Raw genomic sequence first — 27799 nt, forward strand, 5'->3', positions numbered from 1 at the left:
TAATTACGCGCCAGCCTTCCCCAATTTTACCACCGGATTTCCCGGGGTGAGAGTTCAAACCACAGGCAGTGCATCGAATTGCCGCGCTTCAAGAGCAGCGAACCGAAAGGAACTCAATGGATAAGGCAACTGCATCCGCCCAAGTGCGAAGAAACGGATTTTATGGACCGCAACCTGGGCTAATTGCCTCCTCAAAGGTAAATTGCGTAATTCCATTGCACAAGAAGGTTCAAATAATATATTTTCTTTGCTTAAAACTCACCTAAGCTTTCAGCGTATTAGACTTCTTCTTTGTCCCCGTAAATCTGCAAGAAAACAGAAATAGAATGATTAACACCTCGGCAGAGATGGCAAATAAGACAGAAAAAAAAGTGAAGAGGGACAGCTGGAAATCCTTAATCAAGCCGCGTTATCATTTATTCATCTCAATTAAAACGCACCGTGTTCCCCACTCAAACCGGTGACACTTTCAAGAAGGAAGGCAAGCTGGAAAGACTCTCGTGAACTTTCTCAGCTCATTTACAACTGACACATTTGCACCTGCCCCACAGCTAAATGAGCGGAATGATTGATAGTTGGCCCGTGGAATGAGTGACGAGTCCGTGACCCGAGCACGGAGTTTTCCTTAGCCGGGTAAATTTCCATCTGTCAGCTGTCAGTTTTGAACGTTGGCAGGCGCTGAACTTGGCATTTTAATTGAGTGCACAAAACTCATGGAAATGACTGCAGTGCGAATGCGAATACGAATGTGAATGCGAATTAATGAGATTTTCTGTAGAGGGGGGCAAAGAAAAAAAAGGTGAGCTGAGGGTATTACGACTTCGTCTGAAATCGCCGATTCGCTTCCCAGTTGAGGCCAGCTTGTTTGGCTTTTATTGAACAAACACCTGCCGCTTAACTGACTTCAGGTGAGCGCTTGTTTTCTCGTTGTCGTTTTTTATGACTCTGCTGCCACGCTGCGTATGCGCAATGCACGTCTCCCCTTCCGTTCGAAAAGCCACCTTTTAACCCAGTTCGGCCCGTCGGTAGTTAGTTTTCTGTGCTATTACCAACACCTTTCCCGAAGTGTTCTCTTGACATGCGAACGCCAGAACTACAAGTAGGCCTTTTCCGGCAACTTTTCACCCTGCCAACCTTGAATGAATTAGTAAAATCAAATAGTATATGTGTATGTATGTATGTATGTATGTGCAGACCGATCGAAATGAAACTGCACCCATTGCGTATACGCAGCGTTCGCAAATAGGAAGGCAAACAAAGTGCGACAGTAGAGAATGGTGCTCTCCCCTCGCCAGTTTGTTAGCCTGCCTATTTTGCTCCGCGTGTTTATGGGCTTATTTACATACAAGACAGGCAAACAGAATGAAAGGGAAAAACATAAACTGTTTTGATTGCAGGTAAACAAACCGACCAACCGACGGACTGACTAACTGGCTGGTCGAGGAAGCAGCCAACTCTACGTTATTGATTGCTGTCCATTTATCATGCCGCTTGTTTATCAACAGACCAGAACTTTTGATAAGCGCCCAGGAACCGCCTCTAGCCCCCCAAACTCCCTTCATAGGGAGTCATTGATCTTGGGCTCGGTACCTGCGACTTGACACTCGGACTATTGCGCATTTCCCCCAGAGACACACTTTGAAAATATTTCAAAACGAGCGGATATATTTTATCGACAGCTAGTACATTTTTGAGATATGAATCAGGCTGTTTCTTGTGATTTTATTTTATCATTTGCGTTTATTTTATTGAGAAATATGTGTAGTTAAATGAATCCATTTTCGCAATAGTTAAAATGAAAGGATAAAAGAGATTTTAGAAGCATAATTTCACTAACCACTGGTTTTTCTCTGTGCACATACAAACTGGGAAACAGGTAGTTGCACGGCGATGATTTCATGGAGCCAAACGAACAATGCAAATAGACAATCAATTGGAATGGCAGACAATAATGATTTTGGTAACGCTTCATTGGGTTGGCGAGGTGGGTGGAGATGACAGTTACGCACCAATTACTTCTAGTTGCACTCTCATCTAGAAAGCATTCCACCTGATGTGAGTAAAAAATTCAACAAAGTTCCCATGCCAGGGCAAATAATCTGATATAAACACCTTTTGAGTCGTCCAATAATTGCAGATATTAGCACATTAATAAGCGCTATTACAATCACAGCCCACCTGAAATGGTCTGTCATAAATAGGAAAAACATTTATATTTATGGCAAAAATAAACTATGTCACAAGCCGACCGACAAGTATTTACATCGAGTAATAAACGCCCTCGACAAGAGTTCTGATTGAGTTCGACATAGCACATGCAAATCACAATTAAGAAATTTTTATTGCCATTGCTATTTTATTTTTATGGCTATAATGACTTTTCATTGCCTTCATAAAGCGACTTTTAATTGATTGCCGCGCAGAGTTGCCGAATCAATTATTCACCATTTTAACAATTGATTGAGCGTTCTGGGCAGGGAATTTATTTATGGATATTGTCGGAGGCGGTTTATATTTGAATTGGTTCGTTTTGTACTTCGTCCTTTGTTCTGCGCCTGTCAGTTGTCGTTAATTTCCCCCGGTAAAACTCACAGAGGTGTGAGCCAGACAAAAGGGCAAAAGGCTAAGAGCATTAAACATGTTTAGGCCAAGAATGGCTTTTAGGCCGGCTCATTTCTTACCTTATTCTCTGCCACGGACTTTGACAAAATGCGGTCCATAACATTTACAGGAAACAATGCGCATTCAGAATGTGTATGATAAATTCGAATCAATTCGTCAATGTAGGAATTTTGTTTAGGAACTTGGTTTTGCTCTGAAAGGAAATGGTTGCCCATATCAAACAATTGGTTCACCAGAAATCCCTTCCGATGGTTTCACCAAAACACAATTGCCAGTTGGCTTCTCACAAAACTACCTGATAAATCGCACTCGCATATGTTGACAGCAATACAAATTGCCTTAGCGAAACACACTTGGAATTCTTGGAAATATTTTCAATTAGCACTCGCCAGCAATATGGGGAGTTATTAAACATCACAAAGCTCTGTTAAATATGAGCAAATTATTCATAAATATTAATATATGTATTCAGTGTGCATCATTAATCATCGACAATGGCATTTCAAGACAATTTAGCATGAGATTATACCTTTCGTTTCTGAAAGAGTTATCGTTATTAAACACCCTCGCATGCCGCTCAGTTTTAATCTTTTTCTATAGTTTTTAAAGCGAACACTTATCATAAAAAACAGCATTTTAAAATAAAAATATGACCGTGTTAACTGCGCTTGTTTTGGATATAAAGGTGAGAAAATGTTTTGGTTCGTGTTTGGTTTGGGAAAAACCACATGTGATTTCCATTACTAATTTGTTTTCCCTCTAAACAATCAAGAACTTTTATTGATGTTATGAATGCGATTTTTAGTGCCCGTTTATTGTTTATATGGTGCAAAACGAAAACGAGAAAAAATGTGCATATCGTGATGGTTTTAGTGCTGAGTTGGCCTTTGGATCCGATATCGAAAATTTTTTTAGAAGCTGATTCTGGGGAAAACAAAACCACGTGATGTTTTTATTTTTACTTAATAACAACGAACTGTTTTTGGGTGAATCACATTAATTTTTGTAAAAGACCAAACAAATTCTTAATATACCAGGATTTGAAAAAAAATTGTGTAGTTCTGTTCTAAGTTTGCATTGAAGAATCGCTTTAATACTACTATTTGTTCCTCATAAAAAATAATTGATTGTTTATAACTTGGAAATTCAAAAAAAAATATTAATAAACTAAGATATTTAGCAGAATAGGAATATAAATATGCAACCAATTATTAAAGTACTTGTTTTTCTTAGAGTATTCTGGCATTCTGTCTAGGAGTGTAAGGCAATTTTCTTGTTTCGTTTCGTTTCTTTTGTTTGCTGGTGGTTTTTTCTCCTAGCCGCATTCCCTTTTCATTGCCCACTTCATCCTGGCCTGGCCCGGACTGAAACTCTAAGTCTGGGAATGGGACTGGGTAGGTTCTGCTCTCATTTTGCCTTTTTTCACGCTTATTATGTGTTGTTTGTGGCTTTTTGTTGTAGGTTTTATTTTGCACATATTTACTATAGGTTTGTGTATATATGTATTTCTTTTTGGTTTAAATGTTGTCAGACAGGATTTTCCACTTTAATGCAGTCGACGTCGCTGCTTTTTGGCGCGTTTTTGCCGCACAGCTCATCATGGATCATGCCCCTTTTTCCCGACCGCCTCCTCGGCACCCTTAAGTTCGGCCTGCGTGCACCGCGATGCCACAATCCTTCCTGCAGCTGCCGCCGCCGTGGCCACCATTCAGGTTAATGCAGTCTTTATTCATGCCATATTTCTAAGCGCATTATGCGCTGCGAGCCCTGCTCATAATATTAGCAAAAATTATGTTAATCCCTTTGGGTCGGGGGTAATCCTTTCTGCCCTTCCGAGCGGCCGAGCTTTACCAGCTCCGCTGCAAACGGAGGCGCGTTAAATTATTTTAATAGCCGCTTACAATTACCAGCGCCAACCCCCTCGGCTGAGCGTAATGTTTTTAATGTTTGACTGGCGTTTTAAACCGCGCCTTGCGGCCAAGTAGCCAGCCAAGTCGTAAAGTAGGACTGAAAACCGATGGGCCGTGATAGGTTCATGGGCAAAGCTAAAAATAAATACAATCGAAATATAGCTAATACGTCGTCTATTTCCTATTAATTTATTTTTAAAAAATGTATGAGGCAAAATGGTGGATTTACTGAAGTCTGTTACGTATTTAAATATTTTACTAAGTAAAAAGATCCGTAAATGTTTGTTGCCTGATTTATGTATTTACCAATTGCAATAGTTTTCCACGCTCTGTTTGAGTGCCTCCTCTATCTCTAATAGTTCCAGAAACATTTCAATAAAAACGTATTCAATTCCCAATTAACCCCAGATAGTGAGAGATCGCCACCCATTGTCCTTATCAGTTCTCAGAGGCACAAAGAAAAAATTGAAATTGATGCCCGACTACATGTGTTAATTTACACTTGCTTATGGAATGACATGCATAACCAGCTGCTCCATTAGGCGTTGCGTTCTCCATTCATAGATCGACTGGGGAAAATGCAAATTGAGGCGTTTAAAATCGCGCACGAATCGCGAGCTGCAATTAAACGGCGCCCCGAAACGCGTGCCCCGAGGAATCCGCCTCCCGATTGATTTTATGGCTGTATTTTATGCGAGCCATGTCTGGCATGGTATCGGCCCATATATGCATAGTTTGTGGCTAATGACTCCGCTCGGAGATCGGGAATCGGAGGAACCGCAGCGGCATGGATGCAAATGGGAGTCGGAGACGCCTTGTCCACTCATTAAGTGGTGTTGGTCAACCAGTTCCGAGGACAGAATGATGGATTGCCAGCCAGCCGAACAACTCGGCCCCCAATCGCTCATTCAGCCAGGCCATTCATTCATCCATTCCATATTCCATTCGGGCCTGTCGACGTTTGTTGTATCGTATCGAGCGGGCCAAAACCGAAACCGAAACCTGATTGCGGTAAAAGGCCAAATTGGACCGTTCTCGTTGCCCTGGTCGATGCCTGGGGGCCAGCGTTAGTCATCGTCATTATCGGGCCTTATCCCGCCGTTGACCGAATTAAACTCTGGGATTGCGTGGAGCGGGAAAACCAGTTCCCAACTCCAAAAAGGCCAGGAGAAATTGCAACAGTCTAAACAATTAGACAGTCGGCCCAGGCTCGCGACTTCAACTTGTTGCCGCCGCGAACACAAAGTTTGTGTGGGAAAGTAAAAAGCGTCTAATTAAATACTTGGCTTGAGGAAAATACAAAGCAGAACTAACTCATACGAAGCTGAAATACTCTAAGTAGTTATTTAATTTAAAAATTGTATACGAAATTAAATTTCTGAAATTATAAATGTTTTGTTAGAAAAGGAAGTAATTGCGCTTATCAGTAAATTTCATTTTAATGTCATGAAATTACGTGACTCACTTAAATCACACATGCCACATATTAGCAAACTTTGATTGCCTCATATACGCAAAAGTTATCTAATCAGTGGTTTTTACGACTTTGTCATCTCAACTAAACAAATCTTGACTATGCTTGAAATCAACAGTTTTAGAATACAGCGTTTGCCACTAGAAATGAAAACCAATCGGGTTTACCCAGTGTACGTGACTTGTGTAAAGTTTATTTGAAAATTCCCACAATTAGTCGCCACTGAGTAAATATTAAGGGTTGTTGAACGTATTGTGTGTAACTTCCCTCCACATTTAGTCAATGTACCCGGTCTCAAAAGACAGGGAACACCAGGCAAACAACAATTAACATAAATTGCTTACGCGATGCGGCCCATTGAGTGCGGACAAGGGTTAAGGGGTCACAGTTGCCGCCCGTCAATCATTCGAGCAAACGAACTGGAGAGCTGTAGGGGTTTTCATACTCATTTCCACGGCTGCCAGTTGGCCGTTTGCCTCTTTTACCATACAGCTCCAGCGGAAACCTCAAAATGCACCTGTCGCAAGGCGGCGGTAGGTGTGATAAGCATCTCTTCACAACAAAAGATTTACACGCCGGAGCGGGACAAAGAGCTGAGTGCCGGTCACATGGACCACTCTCCGATTAGAGACACCCAGGCGGCAGGGATTCAAACGATCACACTTAACAAAAAATGCCTAACAGACGACAATTTTAAGATTAATTGGTTTGCAAGGTGAAACAAATTCTCAAACTTAATTTAGTTACTTAAACTTGTCAAAAAACAACTTTCCATCTAAGATTGCTAATCAAAATCTGTTCAGCTATGGGAAGCTAAGCATATTTTCTAGTTACTATGCCGAGAATTTGTTAGGCAAATAATCAAGTTTTCTTTTAACTACTTAATGATTGTTTAAAAATAGTTTGATTCAAAATACCTTTTTAAAAAACCTTCCTTAAGAAAATTAATTTTTCCCAGTGTACACATAGATTGACAGGAAACCACCAGGGAGGAGACCTTGAAGACCCCTAGGTAGGTTGTATTGCAAGCAAGTTAGGTAGTTGCCACAAGGGGCAACACCTTTATGTTGACATATCGAATTACCCAAGAAGCACCCTAGGAAGCTGCCAAGTGTTGGCCTAAAGTGCGGCTCCCAACTGGGTCACATTACCAACGTCAAACGATCGAAATCGAGCCTTACTTTCACTAACAAATCATACGGATGAGCTAAAAAAATCCGTAAAACGACGCTTCTCAACAGGATGAAATGTCTAATGAGGTATCATAAACGGGAGAATGGCACGATTTGCTTGAATCAGCCAATCGGATCAGCCCATAAAACTAGTTTTAAGTTATGATCAATAAAAAACCTTTTAAGTTGGCAGCGAGAACAATGACTCCTAGGGCAGATTTGCCGATGTTGCGTTTAAAGTTGGCAATTTTAACGATCGCAGCAGTTCCCTGGCCAAGCAAAACATACATAAAATGCAGCTCCTCTTACCTGTGGCTTGAAGTTTTTTACTTTAGCACACTCCACACGCAATTGCGATTGTGTTCACTTTGAGTACTGTCTACGTAATATTTGGACACTTCACCTTCTATTTATAGTTCGGGCCAAGTGTTTCGAATTAGATGATAAACCCGGTAATTGGTTGTACAATCGCGATCGATTAAGAGCTTCCTCTGTGAACTGACTAACAGCAGACAGGTTCGACCGATCCGAGGGAGTTCAATAAAATTGGAGCCGACGAAAAAGGCGGCGATAAGCCGGCGACTCCAACGCACTGCAGTAAATTAATGAAGGGCCCGGACCCGGTAAATAACTCTATTGGATCCCACGAACGTCCGATGTCTTCGCCTTCACCAACAAACCTTCGTAAGACTGCCCACGATACTATATGTTCAACAGTTTGTCATGCACTTTCCGAATTATTTATTATTAACGTGGGCAAAACGTTTCATTTGCAAGGCGATCTATTACTTGGATTTCCGAACTTTTGGCGCACTTTTTCCATGTGGGGTGTATATTTCACTTATTATTGAGTATAGGCATTGCACAGTAGTTTTTTACACTATTAAAGTTGGTTTCCGAATGAACTCGCGACCACTCCGTTCAGTTCGAAATTAAAAACAAACAGACCCGAAATCCACGCGCGTCCGAACAGCTGGCGATTATTTTTTGAAAAACCCAACAACAAAATGCGGGTGTTGCTTATATACGTTGTTTGTCAGTGTGCCCGTGGCGCAAAATGTAAAAATGCTCAGAAATTTGATGAGAGTTTTGTTTGTAAGGGGTAAGGCAGCATTAAATACACTAAGCGACATAACTATTTGACGAGTGCAAATAATCACCACTAACTTTTTATATTATTTTTATATATATACATATTTGTATTTTTCCAAGCGCTCCCCGATTCGTGTGCAGCGGTGTGTTGATAACAGAACTCTGTTAACCACATAGGTCGGCTTGCTTGCGTTTACATAAATGTACCAGGCTTGAAGCTAGCTCAAAAATAACGGTATATATTTTTTAAAGCATGTTCAAATAGATCAGAATCTGATATAAGTTTTTGGATCGGGAAGTACACGTTTCCACATTTCCAACCAAGACCAAAATCTTGTAGTCAGAAACCCCTAATCGATTTATCCAAAATAAAATACACTTCATTGGTTTAGTTTATATGTATGTTTATTGTAAAGGTGGATTATATTTTTCAAAAATATATTAAGACTATGGTTTGTGGGTTGATTGATAAGCAAAGAGAACGCGTTAAATGGTTCTCAGGTCTAAAATTGCTTTTTGAGGGTATTATTACATTGTATCGGGTAAAAGAAAGGTCATGCAAATGAAGTGGTAGTGGGCTATAATCGGGGTTTAGATTTTACGCCCTTCTAGTCAAAACATGGAAAACAAAAACGCACACGCGACAAATCGCCACATTTCGGAGGCAACAACACCAATGAAGACGAAAGAGTTGGGTAAAGTATTTTAAGTAAATTAAAAACTAATAAACGCAAATTAAAAGATAAGTTAAAATAGATGTGGCAATCGAACATACCACTGAGAGACGAGACAGAGGGAGACTGGATCGGATCTGAGCGGATCAGGCCAAGGACCACTATCCACTATCCAGCGTTGGGCGCGAGTCAACGTTGGATGATGCACAGCAAATCCGTGAAATGATAACGACAGGGGCGCGAAGGCCTCGAAATACGCGGTTCCCTGGGTGAGCTAGTGTCTGGGGTGCGATCCAAAAAATTGCAACAACACGTGTGAGCCTGTCCAAGCGAATCCTAATCCCGACCGTAAGGCCGATGCGGATGCCGAGGAAAGGGCGAGGGCTCGAAGAGATGCGGCCGTGTCCGAAACTGTACGCTCTAGTCCTGTCCAAGGGCAACTGAAGTGTTCCTCCTCCTTCTCCACACATCCGTTAACCTGAACACGACAAAAGCTCACACACAAAATCCTTCAACAATGTGAAAATCCTGTCTCCTCCTCCGAGGTGCGAGTATGCCGTGGGACAATGCATCCCACGTTGTCCTAGCGAAGGGCTCAGAACAATCCTAAATCCAAATCCATTCCTGATTACCATCTCATAAACATACTCATATTTATAAGATCTAAGGACATGTCCTGCCTCCAATTGCCTAAAATCAATCCAAATTTATGCAATCCACTCCAAAATCAACATGAAAATATCCTCCTCCTCCTCCTCCATTAATCCTCATCCTCCTTATCCTCCAAATCACTCTCCAAACATAAACGCGCAAAATGGGGAAGAGAAGAAAATAAAAATAAAAGTATTAATAGTTTGTTTATCAATGTGGTTGACATTGCGTTTTGTGTTCGGGTTTCTGCTCTTTTCATTCTCTCATTATAGACATTTATTCTGTATCGATGTTTCTTGTTTCGTTAAGGTAGATTCTAATAAATTATGCTTGGTGAATTTGCAGCCAAAATATAGTTTATAATATAATTTTAGTGTGCAGGGGCAGAGCAAAGGCTCAAATTAATACAACAGCAAATCAAGGAATGCCCAAGTTGTAGCCAAAAAAAAATTCCCTGGTTTAAAGTTGTCATTTTTGAACTGTTTTTGTCAAATTATGCCCGATGAGTTAAAATTTAAGAGAACCTTTCTGCTTCTCAGAACTTGTGATACAGGTGGAAAAGCAAGTGGTTTTAAAATTAGTTGGCTTCGGTGAGAGTTTTCGAACTTGAATGATCAAACTTGATTAACTGGCTGATGGTTTGGGCAGTCAATTTACAAAGTGACATGTATGCGGGGTCTTGAACAATTATTGAATGGGCTTCTTAATTTATCTTGCTTTTCCTAATAATTCCTGCTCGTAGAAATATAGATTAATGGATAATGCTTGGTAGTGTTTAATAGTTAGAGCGAGAGCGAGACCTGGAATAAGATTGACGTCGCACTGGGGAGTAGGTGGGTGTGCCCCGACGACGCGGTCTCGACGAGAATGAGCGTGAGCGCGATCTGCAGGGGGAATCAATGAATTTAAATTGGACAATGCTCTGTAGTATTATTTAATTTACCTGTCGCGGTAGTCACGGCCTCCGCCTCCGCCGCCGCCACCTCCTCCGCTGCCACCGCCGCCACCACGGTCGTTGTCACCGCTATCTTCGCGCACCCGAATGTAGGCAACTTCGCCCTGAGAACAATAGTAACGATTAGTGTTATCTGTCAAATCAAGCACTACATTTAACAAGTGCAAAATATATGTATATATTATGGAACGAAAACCCTATCAAATTATTCCAGACGGTAAATAATGTATGCCGACAAAACAAATGCAAAGATAACTTGCCTGTTTGGAAAACCGAATATATTTGAATTCTAAAAATGAATATCAAGGTTTAACCCACCTCATGCGAACGGAAGCGCGAGTCGTCCAGCTTTTTGATAGCGTACTTCATGTCCTCGTGACGTAGGAACTCTACCACTCCAGACCCATCCTTGTAGGTGTCGGCGAAGCAGACGTCGCCAGCTTCGCGCATGTGATCCTTGAGATCCTGCCACGACCCGGAGGCGGGCAATCCTGTGACCATTACTCGGTACTGCGAGCGCTTGGCCGGCGGTCCACGACCACCCATGCGACCGCCGCCGTCGCGGCTGCGGTCGTTGCGGTTACCGCCGCGATAACTGCCTGGGCCTCCGCCTCGCGGGAACTCCACGCGCAGGCGGTACCCATCATAGTCGTATCCATCGCGTGCCTTCACCGCATCATCGGCATCGCTGTTTTGTCAACGATCGCAAAGGAGGCAGGCGTAAAAGACGAACCCGAGGGAAGAGAAGAGATAGGCTCCAATTAGTTGGGTGTCTCCATCAGCCAGGCAAATGGATTGTGTGTATTCGCATTACTCACCGCGCATCTTCGAACTCAACAAAAGCAAATGGCGGCCCACGCCGATTCTTTAGGTCCACAAACGTAACTTTGCCAAACTTGTGGAACAGATCCTGAATGTCCTTAGTGCGGATATCTGGGGGAAGATTGCCCACGTAGATGCGGCACTCGTTGCGTGAACCCATTTTTTCCAGTTTAATCAGACGTTCTAATTTGCCCTGCTCGCTGAAATTCTCGTTCGATTTTCACAGAACTTTTTCTGTCACACTCACAGAGACAAATGGCCGACGCAGTATGACCGTCTCCGCGGTTTCGATACAAACTCTATATTTATCGACAGGGCTGAAACGTCGTCAGAGATGGAAGTTGGTAAAAAAGGTATTTGTAACCCAAAACTAGGTAGCTTGGTAATACGACGTTCTTACTGTGTTAAAACGCATATTAATATATTGATTAAGACTATGTTTTGAGTTTTGACCATATTTTAACCAGAATCCATTTCAGAGGAAATTGAAATTTTTTGTGGAAGCAAGCTTGAAAATGTATTATTATAGAAGTAGTTAATACAGCACAGCAAAGCCACAAGTAAATTAATAATTCAAATATGGTTTTGCGGACACATATACTGTCTCGATAGTCATTAATCCGATACTTAGTTGCGGTATCGGCATTCACACCGAGGTTGGCTGCATTGCATGTACCATCACTAGCAGTGAGCGTCGCTCAGAAGAAAAAAACAACAAATATTTGCATGTGCAATAAACCAAACATAAATAGCAGTTTGCCAATTGTAGAGCTTCGGAAAAATGGCTACGGCCGGGAGTAACGTCCGCTGCATCAACTACTACGACCTGTGCCGCATCTGCACGGACAGCAGCGACACCAAAACGAACATTTTTTCGCCCGAGGGACGCGCCAAGAACCTGAGTCAAAAGATCCTCGAGTGTCTCTCGTTGCAGGTCGTGATTCCACCTAAATAACCATAAATTTTCGTTAAAAGAACTTTCCTTTTTTCAGATCGATGAAAAGGACCGCCTCCCCAAGGTTGTTTGCGCCCAGTGTGTGCAGCAGGTGGAGCAGACTTACGGACTTCGCGCCACTTGCCGCAATTCCCAGACGATGTTGAGCAATTGCCTCAACATCCGTCCGGCGCCGAGTAGCGACAAGCTGTATATCCGGGATGCAGTTGACGAGTCCGGAAAAAGCCTCAGTGTGGCACAGGCGGCGCCAGCAGCTTCTGGTCCAGCTCAGCAGTCCGGAAATCTCTTAAACACCATCATCCAGGCGGTGGGAATTCAACCCCAGCAGCAGTACACTATTACAGTTGACAACGGACTTCAGCATCAGCAGCACCAAGTTCCGTCTGAAGTGCAAATTAAAAGCGAGAGGCAAACGTAAGTGGTAAACCCCTCCATTTAAGCCTTCTTCTTAAACCTCTTTCTTTTCTTTTACACCAGTGCTTTGGAGGAGTTTATTCGTCTCAAGCCAGACATCAAGATAACGCCACTTGGCAAAAAGGAACCCATTTCACCCGCTAAACCTCAGCAGCCAACTCCTCTGCAGCCACAACCGGTTACATCCACCCAATTGCAGTTGCAGCCACAGCTGGGCGAGCAACTTCAGCCTCTTTGGCAGCAGATTCAGCAACTTCAGTTGCAGCAACAGCTACAGCAACTCACCAGTCAACTGCAGGCGACTACTCAGTATTCCTCCGCACAGGAAGATGCAGCAAATCCCGGCGAGAGCAAAAAGCCTAAATTAAATTTTGTCATTTCCTCACCGTCGGCCCCACAATTTACCTCCTCGCTACAGCAATTCGGGGCAAGTCAGCCGCAGATTCAACTGCAGCTGATGCCGGGAGGAGGTGGAGTAGCCAGTGCAGGAGGAACGCCAGCCCAGACACCGTTTAATGCCGCTGCACTGCTCTCTAGTCTGGCGGCTCCGCAGTCTACTCCCAATCTGCTCTCACCTAACAAGTGTTTCCTGCCCATCACTATTCGAGACGATAACTCAGAGATAGTGGCGCATATAGACACCAAGAATCTAGTCCTGCCCACCACCTACCAAGTACAGATGAAGCTGCAGCCTCAGCTGGCGACCGCCGATGGTCAACCCATTATGCAGCTTACGCCCACCTCGATTCCGGCCACTCTGCAGCTGACACCGCAGACGCTAAGCAATCCGGCTGGCAGCTTCCAAAGTACGGCTCCTGCTGTGGCCCAAAACCAGTTTTTGGCGCCACAGCCTCCGCCCCCTCAGCCAACCCAACAGCAACAACAGCTTACACAATTGCCCAACACGGCGCAAGTGACCTCTCAGCAAATCATCAGATCTCCGCAAACCAACACCACTAACCCGCAGTTGGTGATAAGGAATGTGACTAATATACCGACGACTCCCACTACGCCGACGAGCAACAAGGATGCGGCAAACTTCAAGACCCCGTCACCAAGGCAAAAGCAAATACCGTCGCCAAAGAGCAAACCTACGGGGGGTCTCCCTCCGGGCCAGCCAATACCACAGCAATAACTCAGCGGCTAGTGAACCCGGTGAAACAGCAACAGAAGGTTGCCAGTATGAACCCGGCGGCTCCGCAGTCAACGACTTCGGCTAATCAGGCTGCCATGCAGCGGCTATCCTCGAATACAACCATAACAAAGGTGGCAAAACAGCCCGTTCCAGCGCCAGTGCAAGCTCCGGCTCCAACACCTAATCCCGCCAAGCTGCCCATGCTAAACAAACAGAATATTACCATCAGTCGAATTTCAATGCAGACAGCGCCCAAACCGCAAGCTAGGCCTCCAGCGCCTGCGCCTGCTGCTGCTCCGGCTTCTGCTCCTCAGCCTATTCCGCTGGCAATCCCAGCGCTCAACCAAGCCCAGCCGCCGCCTCTAGCTGCTCAGCATAAAAAAGTTGTGCGCAAGCCATCCGAAAATCAGGAGACTCAAGGGCAGAAAGCGAAACCAGCGCGACCACCGCAGCAGATACTGCCAAATCAGGAAGGGAATGCGACGAATAATTCTACCGAAGGGCAATCATCTGGTCCCTCCCTCACATGCCCCACCTGTAAGCGGGAGTTTAAGAAGAAAGAGCATCTCACCCAGCACGTTAAGCTGCATGCTGGCTTGCGACCCTTTAAGTGCTCGGAGGAGGGCTGTGACAAGACCTTCAGCCGCAAAGAGCACCTGTCGCGACACCTGATCTCTCACTCGGGCCAAAAGATGTACACATGCGAGGTCTGCAGGAAGCCCTTCTCTCGGAAAGACAACCTCAACAAGCACAAGCGGTAAGTGTTTTGCGTTGTTTACAACATGTACAACATGATGTAGATCATTCCTATTTTCTTTTAAAATAACAACATATTCTTTCCCAACAGCATTCACACGCAACCGGCAAACGAAATGCTTTACTGCTGCGATGTGTGCAATAAGAATTTTGCCACAAAACAGCACTACGAGAAGCATAGAGAAATGCATAAAAAGACGCGGCCGGAGAGTGCGGCTCCGCCTGCAGCTGTTCCACCTGTGGCCACTCCAGCACCTGCTCAAGTTCGCAGCAATGGTCAGGTTCCAAATAAGGTGAGTGGTTGATGCGTCTCAAACTTGCCACTTCTAACTGTTTGCAAATTCTTTTCAAAGGGTGTTTATGAAATCAAACAACGTGCTACTCAGCAGCAACCGCAGCAAGCTCAAACACAGTCGCAGCCTGCGCAGATCATGCATGTGGTGACCACGCAAGATCTGGCCGGGAATACAATAACGATTACCCAAGCACCCGACTCCAATATGCCCGCATCTCTGGCCAACTTCGTGCAGCTGGGATTCCCTCAGTTCCAGAATCCCAGCGCACCAGCCGCCAAGTAATTAGTCTGTAAGTTTGAGAAGTAGACTTTCTGATTTACTCCACCTTACCTCGTGTCCTAGTCCGCGGTCTATTCCAGCTTCTGACCGCCAGTTCCTTATTGTTTTTAATTTGTGTTTAGTTTACTGCTTACTTCTTTGTGCAATATTATTTATACAACATTTGAAGCGTGTTTTCATGTTTCACTTATCTCCTTAATTTATTTGAGAGTTATTTCGTTTTTTATTTAGTGAGTCCATGAAAAGTGTGTGTAAAGTTTCCTATTGTAAGGCATTGTAAATATCTGTGTATCTATGTATGTACAAGCTGAAAACATTTAATGGTAAAATACCTTTTTTGGGTGAAGAAAATGATTCCATTGCAAAAATAAATATAATGTGTAATTTATGGCAAATAGTGTAATGTGTATTTCATTAGGTATTGCATTGGAGCCTTCATGTTTGTGGCGCTATAAAGCAGATGGCAGGCGGGCAGGCCCCAATGTTTATGTTTACATTTTTGGTAAGGCTCTCTTCGCTGAAAGTATGAATACAATGCGGTTAATCCAGTGGCCGATCTGAAAGATTTCGGGAAGAGCTCGTAATTTAATCATACCATGCAAACAAAGGAAAACATATGCAAGCACGTTTTCCGCCGGTTTTCCAATTCAAATTTATTAGCATTAAAGAAAACCAATTCCGATGAATTTTTGTGTTTACGCATTTAATTGAGGAAAATGCACTGGTCAAGGCAATTTTTAATACTTGGCGTGGCGTGTATTTGTATTACATGAAAAACTTACAACTACGTTCGAAATTTAGATGGAAGACATTAGCAGGCACAGAAATTCAACGTGTATAATACAAAAAATTCTTTGGCCTAACAATTAACGAGTACTAGCAACTACAAACGAATAAACAAAGGGCAACTGCGATAAAAAGCAATTGCAGAGCTCTACTAACGTCACAGGGTAGTTTGTAAAAAGCACAGGTGTGAAACATGGGGACCGATACCCAAATAAGTGACAAATATTTCCGTGAAAAAATGATTTGTCAAAGCAGTGCTGATCAAAATTTGATGTTATTAGTAAGAAAAGTTTTGGAAAAACTGCTAAAAAGCGCCAATTATACCTAAATAGCGAGTAATTTTGAAATTCAAATAAATAAGATCGGCAAGCTTAATGTATAATCACTTAAGTTTATCATAAAATCTTGATCTGTTTGCTAATTAGAGAAGGCATTGTTTAATACTGATTGATATAAGAGTAAGGATCTGAGCTTAACAAAGCGGAACGAACGAAGGAGGAGTGAAAGCATGGCGGTACTACAGCAAACCAAATGGAGATGGGGTGCCAAATTCAACAAACTAATTAGAACTACAGGTGAGGGGATTAAGGTCGTGCAGTGTTCAAACTAAAAGTGCCCCTTCACCAAACTCAAATTGAAGCGATTGAAGAATGCAACTACCTTGCGCCGACTACCTTGGGGATCTTTGGGAGCTTGAAATCAGTTGTAGGCCAGGGAAAACTGATTGACCTTCTGGACATCGCCCCACACCTGAACCGCCTGGATGTCGGATAAGGAGAATAGGGTCTCGTACTCGGTTATGAAATTGTGGCCTGTATCCCTGCCCTGGTACACCCGCATCATGGAGTTTGAGTAGTCGAAGGCAAATTCAAGGCAAAACGAGGTCTCTGTGGATGAAAGTTGGAGTTCCTCTTCAATCTCGTTCATTATGCGGGCAAAGCTCTGAGTCATATTGGGGTTCTTATCGCTAACGCCGGATGTACCGTCAAAGATGTTCAGGTACTTCTCTTGATGCAGACTGCTCCACTCGCCATTCCGCTTGTAGTTCTCGATGATCGTTTGCGTTGGTATCACCACTTTAAAGTGGTATGTGATGTTGTCCGTGCAGTCTATGCTGTTGACAAAGTTAACCGAGAATCTGTGGGAATTAAAAAAAGAAATAACATTCAATACATCTATTGTTAAAATCCCACCTACGTGTTAATAATGTTAAGAGTGTGCCACAAAATGTAAGCTTTTAAGGGTATCAGCCAAATATTCAAACCGAGTTCTGAGTAAGTTGTTAAATATTCATTTATCAAGCGTATTCGAATTGTCTAATGATTTTTGTCAACAAATAAAACAATTTAATTTACACATACATACATATAACGGGACGAATGCATTTATTTATCAAGAGATCAAAAAAACAAAAAGTGAACTGGTTTTATAAAAAAAGTTTGATTTTTAAAAACCTGAAATCAAATAAATAAATTTAAGCCAAAAAGCCATTGCCCTTAAAAACATATGAATGTAAATATTAAAATAACTATATGCGTTTTACGATCGTTGCTACCATTTAACTATTAAACTGCATTATGAAATATATTTGGCAGCTTTTATGGGTAATAAAATTCCATGTTTACATGAATTCATTTAAAAAACTATAAATCGCTTGAAATTTATTTTTGGTTGCTATGCTTTTTTAAAAGCGCCATAATTCATCACATACTTGTGTTAATGACGCTGTGATTTGTATGTTTGACCCCACTGAGTGCTTAGTCATCATATTTGTTTGTCTGGCACATGGTGGAATGGCCAGTTTTTTTGGATTCCGGAGCTCCCATAAGTCGTGAGTAGGCGCAGAAACGTGCCAAGCATTTAAGGAACTCTATTGGAATTTTTGACGACCGCCCATCATTTTTTTCACCGTAATTTACCCTTACTCACCACAGGCTTAAACCTTATCCTGTTATTTACTACTGCAAAGTATTGCAAGTACCTTGTAGATAAGGAGCTTTAAATGGCACATATCAGAGGCAATCTTTACTACCTTATCGATCTGAAGAACAGATAAGAGGAACAAGGTTTTCATTATCGCATGTTAAGTTAGACAGTGAGGAACCCGGACTCCTGAGTGATGTAACTGCTGGCTCTGATTTATGGATCTCATTAAACTGTTCTTAAGCTGATTAACAAACCTTCCACCTACAGGACCCATAATTTATATTCTTCTTCGCCTCGCTTTCATCTTTAGCATTTGTTACGGCTTTTGTTGTTTTCTTCGTAGACCGGCATCTTCAGCGCGTGTCTGATTTGATTTTATTCTGGTGATGTCATGGATGATGGAATTGATACAGTAAAACCAGACAGACTAAGACATATATTTTAAAAGCCAAAGCTATCTTTATAGCCTGCTGTTATCGCTCTATCGCTCTAATAGCTCAATAATTCATAATTTGTTTGTGAAAATTCCCAAATTAAAAAAAAGAACACAGGAACTGTATCATAAGTTTTTAAAATTGTGTAGCCCATTTGTATGCATCATGTGTGCGCCATAAATTGTTCGTGACTTGGTAGCAACATTTTCTAATCGGGTCAAAAACGTTAAACCTTTTTTGGACGCTTGAAATTCTGCACGCAAAGGCCATTTTCTGCACCTTATTTTTCCAGGAAGCGGCTAATCGATTTTCCTTAAGTTCTTAAAAAACCAGGTAGCTTAAGGGACTTACTGCTGGGGATCCTGGGGCAGGCTGCCGCTAATCGAAAGCCTTGTAACTTGGTCCGATGCATTTGCATTGGTGGGTAGAACGGCCCGGAACTTAACATCAGGCATCTTCAGGCTGTTTTCAATTTATTTCGCTTTGTATCGGTTTATTTTTAGCCGGGTATGTAATTGCAAATTATATCCGGTGTTACAGCGTTAAAAACTTTGCTGTGGCTGTTGCCAACGGTAACAACAACTCTATTAACCGGCGGAGTAGTTAGCACTTGGCCGACTTGGGCAATACTGTTGGGGGTTCACACAAGAACGTGGCTATTTTAAGGGAAGTCGAAGGGGATTTAAACCGAAGACGTCACGGGAAAAGTACTTTCGAGTACATATTTGTTCAGCTTTTATTGATAAACCGCACAGCCCTGTATCGTTCGCTATCGCGCGTTATGAAAAACTGAGGAGAAATTATTTTTGGGAGCCGGAGAGTCGAATCGCAGCTGAGTGATCCCCCACACCTGTTAGTAAGCAAAATTCGGACCCCAAAACAAAGAGAATTGGGAGCAGCTCTCTCTCAATCGCGGTGTTACCATGCCTGTAGCTTACTTTTTTGAAAATGGCGGGTAGTCGATAATTGTGTAACAGGTTTAGCCGAGGCGCGAGCCATATCTTACTAGGTGCAAGGAACACAGTATTTTTTAGTACAAAACAATGTGGAGAAAAGCCATTTAACCATCTGGCATCACCGCAGACAAACCAAATCAAAATCGCAGGCAAAGAACTCAGTTTAGTTAATTAAAATCAAGTCCAGCACACTTAAAAAGCAGCATAATGAAGACGTGGTACATGATTGCGGTGATCTGCTTCCTGGCGGCGTTGGCCCAAACGTCAATGGCCCTGAAAGAGGAGGACTGCGAAGGTATGTGGTTGGCCACGTAAGTGGTAAAGATGTTCTGGAGCAGATTTTCACCGGGCACCACTCTTCGTTTCCATAGTTTGTGTGAAGACGGTACGGAAATTCGCGGACTCGCTAGAAGATTCCACCAAGAAGGACTACAAACAAATCGAAACGCAATTCAAAAAGTTCTGCAAAACACAGAAGAATAAGGAACACAGATTCGTGAGTAGCCGGCAAACAAGTGCCTCCCCCGCTCCCCTCTCTCTTTGGGGCAGAAATGATACACGTATGCGTTCTTCCACGTAGTGCTACTACCTCGGAGGCCTGGAAGAATCCGCCACGGGAATCCTCAACGAACTGAGCAAACCCCTGAGTTGGTCCATGCCAGCTGAGAAGATTTGCGAGAAGCTGAAGAAGAAGGACGCGCAAATCTGCGATCTTCGCTATGGTAAATATAATATCAGGCAGAGAAGTGAAGAAAAGTATCTAGGAATTTGTGAATGAAATATAGTCGGAGTCTATACCTATGTACATATTAGTCAAAAAGTGAATACCTAAAAAAAAGTATATGTTGTTCAGTAAAGACTATTACTCTTTTAAAGTATTTTATAACTGGACAGAGTGGCGATCATCAGATATAGTAATGTGTACGAGTATTGCAATTTCATACAGAATGTCTTAGTTATAGATATAATTTTTCTTCGCTGCTATCTGTTTAAAATACCCCAAAAACATTTTCTCACCGATCTTGTCCTTTATAGAGAAACAAATCGATCTGAACAACGTGGACCTGAAGAAGCTAAAGGTGCGCGACCTGAAGAAGATCCTCAACGACTGGGACGAGAGCTGTGAAGGCTGTCTGGAGAAGGGCGACTTCATCAAGCGCATCGAGGAGCTGAAGCCGAAGTACTCGCACAACGAGCTGTAGAGCTCGACCTAGAGCTAGTTACTTGTGTAGTTACATGGAACACGCCCACTTAGCTAAAACAACAACCACATGAAACGCCCCCTACACATCCATATTTTTAGTTAATTTACAATTTTGATAGACTTTGAAAGAATTGAATATAACTATATATACCTAAAGAAAAACATATATTTTGAAATAAAAAACAAAACAACAAACACACAAGACCTCGTGCTCTCAAACGGTTGATAAATAAACAGTTTGATTTTATTTTCCACGTGTTAATCTTTTTCGGTTCATGATCTCCTCATTCACAATTACAAGTATTACGTACAAATTACAACATAAATTCACAAAATATCTGGATTAAAGTTTTATTTAAATGTTAAATACATAATTCCATTGCACTTACTGCCGCGGGCCGCGTAAATTCGATGTGAGCGAAGGGCTGGCGCGCCTCAACTAAATTACAATTATTAGTTAGCCATAATTACTAAAAACGAACATAAGAAGCTAGGATGAAGGTGTGTGGGGGTGAGAGTCTGCTTCTAGAATGCAAATGCTGATGAATAGTTATCCTGGGGATCCTTAGCGGCGGTACGGCTGTTTGTTGTAGCGCCCGCGCTCGTTCTCCTCTGACAGGTTGGCATATTCGCTGTAGACCACGCACCAACAGTAGGTGAGAACCGCTGAAATAGAAGAAAGAATTGATTAAATCAACTGCGCAGAAAAGTAGGCTAGAATTTCATGTTCTACAAACGGATCTTCTGTTTTCGTATAAAGTCATGTAAAAAATTAATCAAAAATGATAGACTACCTTATTATCTGTTCTATTTTAACAACAGTATACAGTATCAAGTAATCTATTACGTAATTAGAGTAAATAGATTAAATAAAACTGTATTTATTAATCTTACTTATACAATACCAGTCAATGATTTGATTAGCAGGAAACTATAAATTTATTTCTAAAGAATATCTGCATTTTTGAAAGCTCTTAAGACTTATATTTTTTGCAGCTTTAAACACACATATTTGTGGGCTTTAATAATTTAAGTTAACTTTCACTGAAAAAGTTGGTAGTTGAAAAATTTATTTAATTATTATTATCTGTAATGCTTTTCTGTTATACGTTTTTAAAATTACAGTACTGATCGTACTGTTAAAAAGAATAATTGAAATAACAATGGATAATGGCATTGTATGGGTCAACAGCTATTATTAAAGTTTCAATACAACTTCTGTAGCTTAAAGCATTATTACCTACTTTGACTAATAATAATCTTCGTTTGGCTAAAAAGGCTTAAGAATAATTGCAGATTACCCCTTCCCGTTTTACAAAGTGTTGCCAAAACTTGGCAGTTGTACAAATGGCTAAAGCCAGCCACTTCGCGCCTCATTTGTTTGCACTTCCCCATTAGATTTCCCCTCCAAAAACTCCTTGCCTGGGGCGCCGGCACTTCTGCTTTCAGCGCACGGGCAACTATGGCATGATAAATGCGCTTATAAATTAAAAACGGCCCGCAATAACCGCCATCCGGTGCTAAAAACCGCACAAGGAGAAGTTGCGATGCCCCTCGATTTGCACCTCCCATGGAGGAGTGCACTTACCGCAACAAATTAGGCCGAAGATCAGAAAGAGGACGCCAGTCAGCACATATTCGTCGATGAAGAGCACAACGGCCGTGTAGATGACCGAGATCAGCAGACCGATGGCAATCATGATGCCCAGAACCACCCAGGGAACCATTAGATAGTGATTGCGCTGCAATAAACTCAGGTTGTAAGCTGGCCACAAAAGACTTTAAGCAACGACATACCTTAAGAACTCCCACAATCATCAGCAGTGATATCAAAATAGTCATGATCAAGTTAAGAACGAGTATTATCCTTACGACTTCGCTGGAGATAGAGACAAACAGGATCGTCCTAAAAGCCACTTTTGTCGTAAAGATAAGCACGATGGTAATAATCGACAGGACGATCGCCAGGATGCCCGAAATAACGGAGCCATTTCGTGTCGACTGACACAGGCAGCAGGAGTTAAGCAGCGGCTTAGGCATTTTGACAGCAATATATTATCTGGAAAAAAATACAGAACATGTATGTCATTTTAATGATTTCTTAAAATTTTGAATTATACAGTAAACATTGTGTCAATATAACATGTTCCAATATATTTATTATATATTTAATTATTGAAATTTTGTTTACCAATTGTAGTTTTCTATATATGGAAACATTTGAATTTATGTGCAATCAGACAAAATTAAATTTTTTTTTTACTTCATTGTTATTATTTATTTATCAGCGTCAATATTTTTCTAATCTTTGGATGGAAAAAATTTTTTTTTTCCCAAAGGAAGTACATATGCTTTATCAGCAGCTTGCATTTTTGGAACGTGACAAATTTCTGGTCAAAGATACGCTCGTTTGTTCATTAAATTGAAAGAAGTGTTATTTGTTTATGGTTTCACAACAATCAAATGTTTTACGCTTTAACTAGACGATCATTTGTATGGCATTTTAATTTCCCCACCTTGACCACCAAGGCAGTTGCAAAATGAAAGACAAACAAGCCGAACAAAAAGATTCCACAATTTAACCAGCTGTGACGTCAAACAACCGACCAGAAATGTTTATGAAAAAAATTGCTTTAAAAATAGAAGGAACGAAGAAAACAATAGACGGAAAGCGTAAAATCAACGAGCGAACGTAAGATTTATATTTAGAGAAGCTCTAAAATAAATCAACGAATCGAGTGACTAACCGACCGTGTTTTATCTGCAGGGAAGTTAGCTGGAAATGGCTGTAGATCGCCGTCACTGCAGTTCGGGAAAGTTGATATCATCCGCGCCTGCGCACACGACTGGCCAAACAAGTACCCGTATCCATGCATATATCTGTGCATCTATGGGTTGCAACCATTCCAAAGGCGCCACCATTGGCATTGTCATTAAATTAATCAAACGCTTAACGTGCTTCGGTCCGGGCTGCGGATTGATGTGGCGCATGTCGGCACTTGCAAATGCCGCTGCATCTGTTTTGCATCCATTCGATGCAGGCACTTTGTCCGTGAGATATATCTTATGTGAACAAGTGCCTTGCGGCGGTCTTGATGAGATAATCACACGCCAAAATGTCTTGTCTTACATGGAAACACTTTGAGTCATTATCGAACGACTGCGCGGATTGCCTGGGAAATGCCTTTGGCACACAGCTTAAGTTCGGCCAGCAGATACAGATACAAATACGGGCGGTATTTGTAAAACCCATTTCCGCTGAGTTCACACCTCACGCAGAAAGCAAAACTCTACAAACAGCGAAGAAACGCGAAGAATCTGGCCAACAGAAGTGCTACACAAATTGCGCAATTATCAGAGGCGTCGGCGAAGGGAGCGTGCCGTCTCAAAGCCCAAAGATCACATCGCATTCTGCGCGGTAAGGCAGCTCGAAACTATTTAGGTTTCGTCACCAGCTGGCAGACTGATAAACCGGACATGTGGCGCATTAACAGGCCGTTTTTCACGCGTTTCGCACGGGTTTCAGCTCAGGCGATCTGTTTATAAATGGTAAGTATTTCGATTGGCCACAGACGCCAGAAGCATTTGTTTGGCCTCTCTAACTTTGCCATCTTGGGTTACTCTTTCTGAAGCTACGCGATACGTTTTGACCTGGTTGGGAAAACAAAGTAAAGACACTCGAGATCTCGACGAGCAATTAGGGTCAGAGGAGACTGCGTAATACGAGGGGAATACAGACTCCCTACAAAGGCGATCAGCCCACTCGAATGTTTAATGGCGTTAATATTCGCATGAACTCATCTAATGCTGACGTTGACTTCCGCTCGCCGCGCATAAAGTGGAATTACTATATAGGCGTGATCCACAGATCGCGGAGTCAAGTTCAAGCCGAGGCGTGGGCGACTCTTTCCGAGGAATTCGTTTTGCCACTTGTCGTAGGTTTTGAGTTGGAAAGTGCTGGCGGCTTGACAAGTGCAACTGGACGCGGTTGCCATTGCACTCAGTGGGTTGATGGAGTTTCTTTGGCTCTCAAGTGTGGCGGAGTGGGAGTAAATGAGTGCTTGGATGCAGCCAAATGTGAAAGGTAAAGCTTGTCAACAAGAAAATGCAAAGCACTTTCCAAAACCTGCATTTCTGTGGTAAGATATGTCATGGAATAAATCAAAATTATATAAAGTTGTCTAAAAGTAAAAGGGTTAAGTTGGAAAGGAAGCAATTTAACTTAGTCAAGGGGAACTAATAAAATATTTATGACTATGTATTACTCGTGTACATTTTTATAGAACTAAACAGTCACACAAATTTACAAATACATTAAAGCACGAACAGTACAAAGAGTTGGGAAATGCATATTAAATATTTTATGAAAACAATGCAAGTTCAATTTAAATGCTCTAATAACTGCTGCATTGCTCTCCAATTAAATTTCAATTTCAATAACACAAGTTTTCATTTATCGTAAGCCATTAATCAACTGGCTGACCCATTTGTCTAGGCTAGCGATGTGAAAATATTGTCCATATAAATCATGTCAATTGCTTTTGGCTATATGCTCATGGAAAATTCGTTCAATCCACGAGCAAAGTCTAGCTGGCAATTGTGATTTTCGTGTGCACTCAGCGCGTGTCCAGCTTTTGTATCTGAAAACAACGATATTGTTTTTGGCATTTATCTGATGTTGTGGGCCGCAAGCCGGGACAATTACTCTTTGGCTTTGCTGTTGTTGTTCGAACTTGTGTGACCCCTAATCCCCTGATCCCCGCCAAGCTATTCAACAATTAGTTTGCGCTTCAACGCTTAATTAAGTTTGACATTTTTCTGCGCTACTTTTTGCGCCTCACACAAAAGATATCGAAGAGACAAAGCGTTCTCAATCTGCGATGTGGCTGAAAATTGCTCAATCTCCGACAGAAAGTGGGAGCCCGTTTGAGTGGCCAAGTCGGGTTTTTTTTTTTGGCCTATTGGTAACCGGTAGAAATCGTTCTACCAAATTTGACAGGTCCAAAGCACGCGGCATTTTTGGCTTTTATTTATTTATTCGATTTCTGGTATTCCAGCTCCCACTTGACGCTTTTTGTCTTCGATTTTTTGTCAAATTGCCTTTTTGCTCGGCATCGGGCTTTCAATCACTCGACTTGCCATATAAATCAATTAAAACCGTTGCAGCTGCAAACTCAATTGCAGCCTTTGAAGTTGCCTTTTGCCGACGAAGGCAGTTGCAAGATTTTGTAATTACTGGTGGCAGCGGCGCCTTTCATTGCGAGATAAAAAAGTGCGCATCCACGAGATACTTTTCGATTGGGCTCCAAGTTCTGTTAACGCTTTTCAGGGTCGGGGAGGCGGTGACATTGAACGCGTTCAAAAGCACACTTTTCGAGGATCTTTCAGATTTTCGGCTTTTATTTTCGTTGCCAAACGAAAGTTAACTCATAAAGAGATCGCCCATCAAAATGATTCATTTATAAGGCGGACGAATAGAAAACGAAAAACACGAAATGCTTATAAATAGCTCGCAAGGTCGAGAGCATTTAGTTTGGGAGATCTACAAATCTAGAAAATCAACAAAGCTACCTTAGAACGTTAGAACGTTTGCTGTGGACGTTTTGGAAGAGCAATCACAATCTCTAGACATGGCCACCTGGGTTCAAGTGGGCTTCTAGCCCTCACTTTTCAGCACCTGTTGACCAGCTTTTCGGCGCCACTGTGCCATTTTATTTGGCGTAGGTGTGCGAACGCCTTCGTTTATTCTGTCAGAATCTGTTTTTGTGTGGCATGTTTTTTTTGTCATATATATTTCGGCGTTATCTTTTGCCTTGTAAACTGAGCAACCTTCACATTGTTCGTTGTTCACTGGTTCTTAATGGATGCGCGTCACTGAACTTTGGCAAGCGGGATCGTCTTCAAGACCGTTTATTTCCCCTATTAATTACTTCCCAAGAGGAGTGGCCACTTTGAATTGAGTGCTCGACTCCTCCATTTGGGTTCGAATGTGATTTTTATGGTTCGCAGCCGAGGAGAATTTTCAAAATGTGGCTCATATAAAACGTATGCCAGTCGCATTACGTATACGCCCCCGTATATGACTCCCGTTTTGATGGCCTACATATCCCTAAACCCGTAACCTGTTCAACTTGAGATTTCCCAAAAAAAGCGAAGGAAGGCTTGCAGGTTGTCGGCGATCGCAGACTTTCAATGTCAGTTTGCCAATCTGACATCACCCAGTGCATCGCCTATATAGAGCGCAATGATCGCTGCAAACAGACTGTATTGGTTTTGTTTTCATTCTGCCATATTTTAACAGCCAATTAGGTCAGCGATCACGAAGGCAAACAAACAGTGGCATTATTTTCCAATTATTTATATGCTGCGGTTTTTGCAGGCGCTCAGAAAAGTCGCCGTCTGAAGTTCAGCGATCATTTGAATATTGAATTTTTCGCTGGCTCGCCAGCAGCGACAGCTATATGAAATTGAATATATTTTGTATAAATAAGCACACACAACCGCAAGGCAGACGAGCAAGCGCGCTTTGAGTCGGGGGACTGGCTGTAGATAGGTCTCCGGCTACTGGGGCCACCTACTGCTCCTCCCTGCCAATCTTCCCCTCCTCCTTCGCTGCCCGTTGCCCATCGCCCGTCTCCCGCTCCCCGAGAAACACTTCTGCTTCTGTTCGACCACTTATATGCATATCCACCTCCGGGGGCCGGCTGCTCGCCTGTTATTTCAATTTCGAGGCGATCGTTTATCACTCGATTTGCATGCGACGGCGATCGATTGATCTCCCGATTCGCCCCATCGACTGCCAACCGCCTGCATTTCTCCGCTGATAATGTCAGCCTCTTGGCAGCCAGCCAAAAACACTTACACTTTCTTCTAATATTATTTTATTTATTTGTTTTTTGGCTCGACACCGGGTACTGCTCTGTACGCAGACAGGGAAATCGATTTGATTCGGCCTCGCAATTAATAAGTAGTTGATATTTTTGTTTCCCAGTGCGATGTGCGATTCGGTTTTGAGGCGATTTCGATCCGACTTGCGCGCGATTTCGATGTGAGTGCGGCGGGTTTCACGAAGCGACTGAAAACGCGGGCTGCTGGCGACTAGAGAAACGGCCAGCGATCGCGATTTTGCTCTCATCTTGCGAGCGTTTGTTGACTTTTCCGCTCGTTCTGGCTGGCTGACAAAGTTCTCAAACTTAAACGCTGTTTTTAGTAAAGACAGCGACAGCGACAGCTTTTGCGTGGAAGGCGAGGAGCTTTCTCCGGAGAGCAGATAGAAACCAGTTAGG

At 42.4% G+C, this 27799-nt stretch overlaps 6 protein-coding genes across 13 annotated transcripts in view; 2 read left to right on the top strand and 4 right to left on the bottom strand.

The window, feature by feature from the left end:
- LOC108102251 (extracellular sulfatase SULF-1 homolog) overlaps nt 1–8170 on the bottom strand; it is a 30049-nt gene extending 21879 nt beyond the window's left edge. The window contains exons 1-2 of one of the 2 annotated variants that reach the window (XM_017206999.2): nt 7488–8170; nt 263–305 (exon numbers count right to left, since the gene is read on the bottom strand). The gene's annotated coding sequence lies outside the window, so the exon portion shown is untranslated. The remainder of the gene's footprint in view (nt 1–262; nt 306–7487) is intronic. The other variant, XM_017207000.2, reaches the window with a different exon arrangement.
- Nucleotides 8171–9797: 1627 nt separating this feature from the next.
- On the bottom strand, nt 9798–11659 carry LOC108102261 (serine/arginine-rich splicing factor 1B). 2 transcript variants are annotated; one of them, XM_017207016.2, is made up of 5 exons: nt 11369–11659; nt 10869–11238; nt 10539–10654; nt 10396–10479; nt 9798–10327 (listed from the first exon to the last, which is right to left on the bottom strand). In XM_017207016.2, exons 1-5 carry the CDS (start codon nt 11530–11532, stop codon nt 10318–10320), a joined length of 744 nt encoding a protein of 247 aa, XP_017062505.1. In that variant the 5' UTR covers nt 11533–11659; the 3' UTR covers nt 9798–10317. The 2 variants fall into 2 exon arrangements, with proteins under 2 accessions (XP_017062505.1, XP_017062504.1); XM_017207015.2 differs by having other exon boundaries at nt 9798–10479; nt 11369–11658.
- A 375-nt stretch (nt 11660–12034) lies between these two features.
- Nucleotides 12035–15226, top strand: LOC108102256 (transcription factor Sp2). The gene is given in 6 exon segments (XM_017207006.2): nt 12035–12306; nt 12365–12741; nt 12805–13835; nt 13838–14633; nt 14724–14925; nt 14986–15226. Coding segments are annotated over 6 exon segments (2784 nt in total). The 5' UTR covers nt 12035–12153; the 3' UTR covers nt 15211–15226.
- Nucleotides 15227–15627: 401 nt separating this feature from the next.
- Nucleotides 15628–19296, bottom strand: LOC108102257. Of its 6 annotated transcripts, none has more exons than XM_017207010.1 (3): nt 18705–19287; nt 16654–17131; nt 15628–15724 (listed from the first exon to the last, which is right to left on the bottom strand). In XM_017207010.1, exons 1-2 carry the CDS (start codon nt 18806–18808, stop codon nt 16693–16695), a joined length of 543 nt encoding a protein of 180 aa, XP_017062499.1. In that variant the 5' UTR covers nt 18809–19287; the 3' UTR covers nt 15628–15724; nt 16654–16692. The 6 variants fall into 6 exon arrangements, 5 of the variants coding, with proteins under 5 accessions (XP_017062499.1, XP_017062498.1, XP_017062497.1 ...); XR_001772154.2 differs by having other exon boundaries at nt 15702–15764; nt 15990–17131; XM_017207009.1 differs by having other exon boundaries at nt 15702–15764; nt 16668–17131.
- Nucleotides 19297–19411: 115 nt separating this feature from the next.
- LOC108102259 (mesencephalic astrocyte-derived neurotrophic factor homolog) lies at nt 19412–20760 on the top strand. The gene is made up of 4 exons (XM_017207012.2): nt 19412–19604; nt 19681–19805; nt 19890–20031; nt 20345–20760. Exons 1-4 carry the CDS (start codon nt 19517–19519, stop codon nt 20509–20511), a joined length of 522 nt encoding a protein of 173 aa, XP_017062501.1. The 5' UTR covers nt 19412–19516; the 3' UTR covers nt 20512–20760.
- On the bottom strand, nt 20720–27597 carry LOC108102260. Its single transcript, XM_017207014.2, has 4 exons — nt 27376–27597; nt 22311–22572; nt 22102–22255; nt 20720–21179 (listed from the first exon to the last, which is right to left on the bottom strand). Exons 2-4 carry the CDS (start codon nt 22551–22553, stop codon nt 21079–21081), a joined length of 498 nt encoding a protein of 165 aa, XP_017062503.1. The 5' UTR covers nt 22554–22572; nt 27376–27597; the 3' UTR covers nt 20720–21078.
- Between the last annotated feature and the right edge of the window lie 202 nt (nt 27598–27799).

The sequence above is a fragment of the Drosophila ficusphila genome, unplaced genomic scaffold, assembly GCF_018152265.1.
Source record: "Drosophila ficusphila isolate 14025-0441.05 unplaced genomic scaffold, ASM1815226v1 contig_791, whole genome shotgun sequence".
NCBI lineage: Eukaryota > Metazoa > Arthropoda > Insecta > Diptera > Drosophilidae > Drosophila > Drosophila ficusphila.

What these genes read in the sequence shown, in the direction of transcription:
- LOC108102261 (XM_017207015.2), bottom strand. Translation starts at nt 11,532, where the DNA reads ATGGGTTCACGCAACGAGTGCCGCATCTACGTGGGCAATCTTCCCCCA. An exon ending in CGCGCTTCCGTTCGCATGAG is followed by an intron (nt 10,655 to 10,868) that starts GTGGGTTAAACC and finishes TATTGTTCTCAG; the next exon opens with GGCGAAGTTGCCTACATTCG. An exon ending in GGCCGTGACTACCGCGACAG is followed by an intron (nt 10,480 to 10,538) that starts GTAAATTAAATA and finishes TTCCCCCTGCAG; the next exon opens with ATCGCGCTCACGCTCATTCT.
- LOC108102257 (XM_017207010.1), bottom strand. Translation starts at nt 18,808, where the DNA reads ATGCCTGATGTTAAGTTCCGGGCCGTTCTACCCACCAATGCAAATGCA. An exon ending in CTGCCCCAGGATCCCCAGCA is followed by an intron (nt 17,132 to 18,704) that starts GTAAGTCCCTTA and finishes TAATTCCCACAG; the next exon opens with ATTCTCGGTTAACTTTGTCA.
- LOC108102260 (XM_017207014.2), bottom strand. Translation starts at nt 22,553, where the DNA reads ATGCCTAAGCCGCTGCTTAACTCCTGCTGCCTGTGTCAGTCGACACGA. An exon ending in TGATTGTGGGAGTTCTTAAG is followed by an intron (nt 22,256 to 22,310) that starts GTATGTCGTTGC and finishes AGTTTATTGCAG; the next exon opens with CGCAATCACTATCTAATGGT. An exon ending in CTTCGGCCTAATTTGTTGCG is followed by an intron (nt 21,180 to 22,101) that starts GTAAGTGCACTC and finishes CTTCTATTTCAG; the next exon opens with CGGTTCTCACCTACTGTTGG.
- LOC108102259 (XM_017207012.2), top strand. Translation starts at nt 19,517, where the DNA reads ATGAAGACGTGGTACATGATTGCGGTGATCTGCTTCCTGGCGGCGTTG. An exon ending in GAAAGAGGAGGACTGCGAAG is followed by an intron (nt 19,605 to 19,680) that starts GTATGTGGTTGG and finishes TCGTTTCCATAG; the next exon opens with TTTGTGTGAAGACGGTACGG. An exon ending in AATCTGCGATCTTCGCTATG is followed by an intron (nt 20,032 to 20,344) that starts GTAAATATAATA and finishes TGTCCTTTATAG; the next exon opens with AGAAACAAATCGATCTGAAC.